At 23.1% G+C, this 6,516-nt stretch overlaps 3 protein-coding genes across 3 annotated transcripts; 1 reads left to right on the top strand and 2 right to left on the bottom strand.

Moving 5' to 3' along the window:
* Positions 1–568: 568 nt before the first annotated feature.
* On the top strand, positions 569–1,836 carry ENU1_153820 (hypothetical protein; the record flags this gene model as incomplete). Its single annotated transcript, XM_008860668.1, has 3 exons — positions 569–985; positions 1,044–1,147; positions 1,209–1,836. 3 exons carry the CDS (start codon positions 569–571, stop codon positions 1,834–1,836), a joined length of 1,149 nt encoding a protein of 382 aa, XP_008858890.1.
* Positions 1,837–1,932: 96 nt separating this feature from the next.
* On the bottom strand, positions 1,933–5,772 carry ENU1_153810 (hypothetical protein; the record flags this gene model as incomplete). Its single annotated transcript, XM_008860667.1, has 1 exon — positions 1,933–5,772. One exon carries the CDS (start codon positions 5,770–5,772, stop codon positions 1,933–1,935), a length of 3,840 nt encoding a protein of 1,279 aa, XP_008858889.1.
* A 94-nt stretch (positions 5,773–5,866) lies between these two features.
* ENU1_153800 (hypothetical protein) lies at positions 5,867–6,245 on the bottom strand (the record flags this gene model as incomplete). The annotated part of the gene is made up of 2 exons (XM_008860666.1): positions 5,867–5,996; positions 6,049–6,245. The coding sequence occupies 2 exons, from the start codon at positions 6,243–6,245 to the stop codon at positions 5,867–5,869; spliced, it is 327 nt and encodes a 108-aa protein (XP_008858888.1).
* Positions 6,246–6,516: the final 271 nt, after the last annotated feature.

Genomic DNA, 6,516 nt, shown 5'->3' with positions numbered 1-6,516 from the left:
GTCGATGGATCTTCTTCATTTATTGAGTAAATTTTTGAAACATTTAGAAATTTGAATTTGAAAAAAGAAGAATTAAAAAAGAATAATAATAAAATAATAAAATAATAAAATAATATTCTTTTTAAATTGTTTAACAAGAACTAAAAAAAATAAGGGTTTTTACAAAATAGTCAAATATTCTTTAAATGGTATGTTATGTTACTTTTTATTATTGTACAAAAGAAGACTGAAAAAAAGAATTAACAAATTAGACTGGACATAAAGGATTTTCATATAAATTAAAACTTGGAAAGAAAATTCATCAAAACAGAGGTGTTCCACAATGGTTTAGAATGAAGACTGGAAATACCATTAATTATAATTTCAAGAGAAGACACTGGAACAGAAGAAAGATGGGCATGTAAGAGGAGCTGCTTTAATTGAATTTTTTTTATGGTTAAAAAAAAAGAATATTATTTTGTTTTCAATAATTTGTAGAAGTTTTTAATTATTTTTAAAATTCATATCATTTTTTTTAACATTCTTTTTTAATCTTTTTTTTTTTAGAGATCTTTCAAATTCAAATTGAATGAAAAAAACAGCTTTATGGAAAAAACAATCCAAAAGCCCTGGACTTCCAAACTCTGGACAATTAATGGAATTTGAAGAATTTGATGAAGAAGATATTTGGGTTGATTGTTTGTCAACACTTAATAGTGATATTACAAGTGGAGTTATTTCATATTTATTACGACAATCATTAACAGAAGAAGAAAGAGAAAAGAATTCACAAATGATTTTAGGATTCTTTAAACAAATTGATAAATTACCTGAATTTATAAATTTCTGTATTGAAAGGGATTATTTTATAAAATTAGATGCTCCGACAATTTATTCTCCATTTACTTCAATAATTGTTTCAATTGTGAATATTTGTGATCAGGAATTATTTTTAGAACTTCAACAAGCATTAATTAAAAAATGTGGAAAATTAAAAGGAATAGAAGTTTGTTTTTATTTCTTTTATAAATTCTTTAATATTTTTAAATATTTATTCTTTTTAGTTAGATGAGGAAAAGAAAAGTTCCTCTGAAAAAACATTGAAAAAATTAAAAGAATTATTGGTATATTTTGTTGAAAGTTGGATGAATTATAAAAATTTTTCTCCGTTTGTTTTGTTTAACATTTCTTAAAAACACAAAAAATAAAAAGAGGGTTAATTTTAATAGACTTGTTATTGATATTTGGTCACAAACACAAGAATTATTAATAATTAAAGGTGTTGATCAAATTACAATTGATAAAACAATGACACGTATTATTTTCTTATCTCCTTTTAATTCATTTGTTTCTTGTTGGAAGTCACAAGTTGAAACAGTTGATGCAGTTATTTTATTGTCTAAATTATTACAGTCATTATTATCACCAATACCAACACAATCATATTGGAAAAATTGGATGAAAGATAATTGTAAAGATTTATTAGAAAAAATGACTAAGTTTATGAGAAGTAAAAAAGGAATTACTATTCAAAGAAGAAATTTTGATTTAAATGTAATACCAAATGGTTCATTATTAATTGAATCATTAAATAAAGATTGGCAAGAATTAAAAGATTATATTAGTCCTGAAGGATTTCATTTAGTTGAAATTCATATGAAAGAACAAACAGAATTAAAAGTAAAAGCATTATTAATTATTAGAGAATTAAATAATTTACGAGTAACTACGTTTAATGAAAATCAAATGTATCTTCAAAAAATGTCACAAATGAAAATGAGAATAAAAGACTTATATGAAGAAAGAAGATATTTAAAACAATTACTTGGAGAAGATGATGATGATGAGAAACAATGAAAATTTGTTGTAACTGAAATTATTTTTTTAATTTTTAATTCATTTTAATACATTAAAACATATTAATTTTAATGAGAAAAGTTAATTAATGAAGAACTAAGGATGAAGACAACGTTCATGATAAAATTCACCATTTTTAACAATTGAAGTTTCTCTTGAAGTAATTTTAGTTTGACAAGCTTTACATTTGTTGGTATAAGTAATAGTAAATCCTCTTTTATTTAAATTATTAAATAATGCTCTTTGAGCTGAATCAACAACACTTAAATGAGAAAATAATTGTGAATAATATCTAATAGAAGGTAATAATAATATAAGAGATTCAGAACTTTGAAGAGAATCAAAAATAAGACTGAAAATATTCAAATTATCTCCAGTTTGTGCTTGTGCGTTATTATTATTATTAATCCAATCTCTTTGGGTTTTAGTATTTTTTAATGGAATAATTGGGAAAAATCTAATAAATACTTCTAATGCAATTGCAGGAGCATATGCTTTTTGAGTAAATAATTTTGCAATAAATACATTAAGAAGAGGAGATTTTCCATTAGCGTCTTCAAGACAAACACAATGTAGTACAATTTCTGATAAAATATTTTTTCTACCAGATAAGAAAGGACGATGATGTTGTCTAATAAGAGTAATGTACTTTTCTTGATTAGTATTATTTTGGAATGAATTTGCAATTTTTGGATTAATTGCATTTAAAAATTCATATAAATCATCAATAAAAGCAGTTATATATTTCTTTTCATCAACTGTTAATAATTGATTTACAAAAGCTCCAAAATATTCTTCAAGACCATCAATCAAACTAATATGATGTTTTACTCTACATTGTAATCTCCAAGATAATCCGTGTGTTTTAGTGATACGTTCTGCATAAGTATTAATTGACATAGCTGAAATTAATTCTTCAGTTGCATTTAATTCATCTTCTCCTGGAAGTTTAGAATATTCTAAATAACATTCAATAAGAAACATATAATCAGAACTTGTATTTTGATCATAATAAGCTTTTAAATATTTAATTAAAGGAACATATATTGTTTTTAAACATGACTTTGAATATTCAATACCATCAGGTTCATCTTTATAAGCTTCTTCAACAAATGAAACAATATTTTTAACACCTTGTTCTAAATCTGTTCCAATTTTAAGAAGTTGATGATGACAAAGAGATAAGAAGAATGAAACTATAACATCGGGAACAATTCTTCCACAATTTTTAGCAAGTGATTGACAAACTTCATTATATTTTTCATTTTCAAAAGCAAGTAATGAAAAGATAATAGTTTCACTATAAAGTGATGTTAAATTTTTATCAACAAATGGGAAATAAGAATCAGTATGTTTTTCACAAGGAATACCAAGTTGTAAACAATCAGGACAAGTCTTACAATCTTTATATTTCTTTCTTAAAATATCTAAATTTTCTACTAATTTAAATTTATAATTTTTTTCATCAATAATTTGGTCTTTTAAAGAATTTTTTAGAAAAGCAATTAACTCTCTTTTTGTTTTTGTAATTATTGTATTAACAAGAGTAACATATTTTTGATCTTGTTGTTCACCTTCTCTAACTAATTTTTTTGAAGGATATTCTGCATTTAATATTAAATACATTAATTCATCATGAGTTTCTTCATCATTATCAAGAAATGTTAATGAACATCTAATTTTATAATAAACTTGTTGTAATTGATCTTTTTTATCAGCAAAACATTTTTTTGCAGAAGTTTGAGTAGTAAAAATTAATCTACTACAATAAGAAACAAATTGATCAGGAACTTGAGGTAAAGTAGGTTCAGAGGCTACAAATTCGAAATATTCTAAATAAGAAAGAATAATTCTTTCAGTTAACCAATCTAAATTTAAATCTGAAGCTTTATGTTTTAATAATTCTTCATATAATGTTCTTAGGAATAAAACACAAAGTCTTAATCTTAATTCATTTTTATATTCAAATATATCATGAAGAACCCATGTTTTAATATGTTTAATACAAATAGCAACGGTTGATTTCATTTTTCTACCACCAAAAATTTGGAAAACATCTTTACCTAAAATAGTATTAATTTCATCATATGTTTTACTTTTGTTTTTTTCAAGAACTTCTTTTAAATATAATTCAACTTTTCTATCAAAATTTATAACATTTGGATCAGCAGAATCAGTTAAAGATAAATCAATAGCAACTGCTGAAAGAGCTTTAAGTTTTAATTCAGTACTAATATTTGGAATATTAAAAATACCATCAAGATAATTCATATTAATATAATATTCTATTAACATCATTCCACTTATTCCATTAATAACAACATCAGAAATTAAATAATCAGTTTGTTTAACAATTTCTTTAATATATTCATGAGTTGGATTAACTCTATGAAGAATAAGAAGAAATGAAGTTAAAAAAATCATATAATCTTCTTTATTTTTTGGTATTTTTGTACTAAAATCAACATCTTCTTCACTTGGATCTAAATCAAAAAATGTTTTATTATTTTGATATAATAATGATGATAAATCTGTTAAAAATTCTTTTTCTACTTCTTGTGAAACATTCATTTTCTTTTTACCATTTTCTGTTGCTTCTTTAATAGAATTAAACATTCTAATTCTTGCTAATTTAGTTGCAGATTCTTTAGGAAGTTCTGATAAATCATTAACCCATTCAGATTCAGAAAACCATTTTTCAAAATGTTTAAAGAATTCAGAAAAGAAGTCTTTAATAATAGTATAAACTAAAACACCAAGAATAATTTTAACTGGAATATTTGATTGTTGTAATTGATAAAAAGTTTCTGAAAGAAAGTCTATATTTCTACATTCAGGATTTGTGTAAAAACTACCAATTCTAAGACATGAATAACAAAATCTTGTTATTTTAATTAATCCTTCTTTATCTTTATTTACTAATGTTGGAAATTTATCACTAAATTTAAGTGCTGCTTCAAAATAAAATTTAGAAAATGCATAAAAGAACCAATCTTCTTTTGGTTTAAAAAAGAGACCTTGTTGTTTTTGTGGATTAATAAAAATAGGTGCAAATTGATGTGAATTTGTATATCCTTCTAATGTAACTTGTTTAACTATTTCAGGAACCATTGAAATAGAATTATCAAGTGGAATAACATAATAAGAAATAGAATCTGTTGTATTAATTAAATATAAAATTGGTGATACAAATGCAGCAAATATAACATTACTTATTTTTAATTTACATATTTTAGATGATGAACAATAATAAGCATCTCCATCACAAATAACTAAACATTGTACTAAATCTATTTTCATTACTTTATTTTTAATACATTTTTTTGGTAATTTTTGTTCTTGAAGAAAAACTGCATTTTCAAAAAAACGTGCAACAACAATTTTTTCTTCACATGACATTAATAAGTCTTTCCCTAAAAATATCATTCCTTGTACTTTTGAATCTGATGTATGAACTCTTGTTATTGCTTTTATATTTCCTTGTGAATTTATAAGTCCAATACTAACTGCTCTTTTTTTATCTTCATAACATGCAATTAATACTGAATCTTTATATATTAATGGACAAATTAAATCAAAATTTAAGTCATGAAATCTTTTTTCTTGATTTACTCGATTTATTGATTCTGTTGATGCTATTGATGTAATTGGTTGTCCAATTGTATATACTTCTATTTTATTTTTTTGTAATGTAATTAATATATTTAATTGTTCAATAAAATATACTTGATCTACTGTTCCATGTAATTTTAATTCAAAATAAAATTGTGTTGGTGGGTCAACTTTAGTATTAATAAATGTTAATCCTGGTCTTTTATTACTTCCAAAAACATAATTCCCTTCATATGTATCTCCACAAGTTGCATCTTGTAAACGTTGAACAATATTAATATCTGGAATATTAAACGTAGTTAAATCTACAGGTGAAATTGACATACTTTCTTTTTTAGTTTTTTTCTTTTTTTTTATTTTTTTTACTTTTTAGTTTTTTTTAGATTATTTAAAGTTCTTCTTCCTTAAAATAATTCAATTATATATCAAGCAATATGTGAATATGTGTTTGATCTTTTTCATCATCATATATCTCTAAATTATGCCAAGTAATAGCTTTAATTTCTGTTCCTTGTTGATGTTTTCCAATAACAAAATATTCTCCAATTCTATATTTATTAATGTTATAAAAAACTATTTTTCATAATTTAAAAAACAAACCCTTTACATTCAATATGGATATTCTCTTCATCATTATCATCAAATACTTCACATTTAAATGATTTACCAATAAATAACTCAGATGAAAAAATACATAACCATGAATCTAAAAATTTAACTAATGCTTCTTCATAACTTGTTGCATCAATACTTATTTTTTTAATTTCTTTCTCTTCAACTTTTGTTAAATCACTCATAAAATTAAACATTCCTGCAGCTGCATTTTCAAATGCTTCAATAATATTTTTTCCCCATGAATGTAAAATAACATCAGCTGGATGATCCAAATCTAAAATTAATGAACGTTTATTTTATTTGATTTTTTAATATAAACAAACATTCAAATGACATAAGATAATAATATTTAAGTTCTTCTTTAATTCATCTTTGAGGAATAACAAAAATATTATATTCTATTTATAAAATACCTTATGAAGTAAAAAAAAATGAAAAGAACTTTAAAAAGAA

This window comes from Entamoeba nuttalli, assembly GCF_000257125.1.
Source record: "Entamoeba nuttalli P19 unplaced genomic scaffold asmbl_6435, whole genome shotgun sequence".
Lineage (NCBI taxonomy): Eukaryota > Evosea > Mastigamoebida > Endamoebidae > Entamoeba > Entamoeba nuttalli.
Note: the sequence above shows the minus strand (reverse complement) of the source record. Positions and strands in the feature narration are given on the sequence as shown.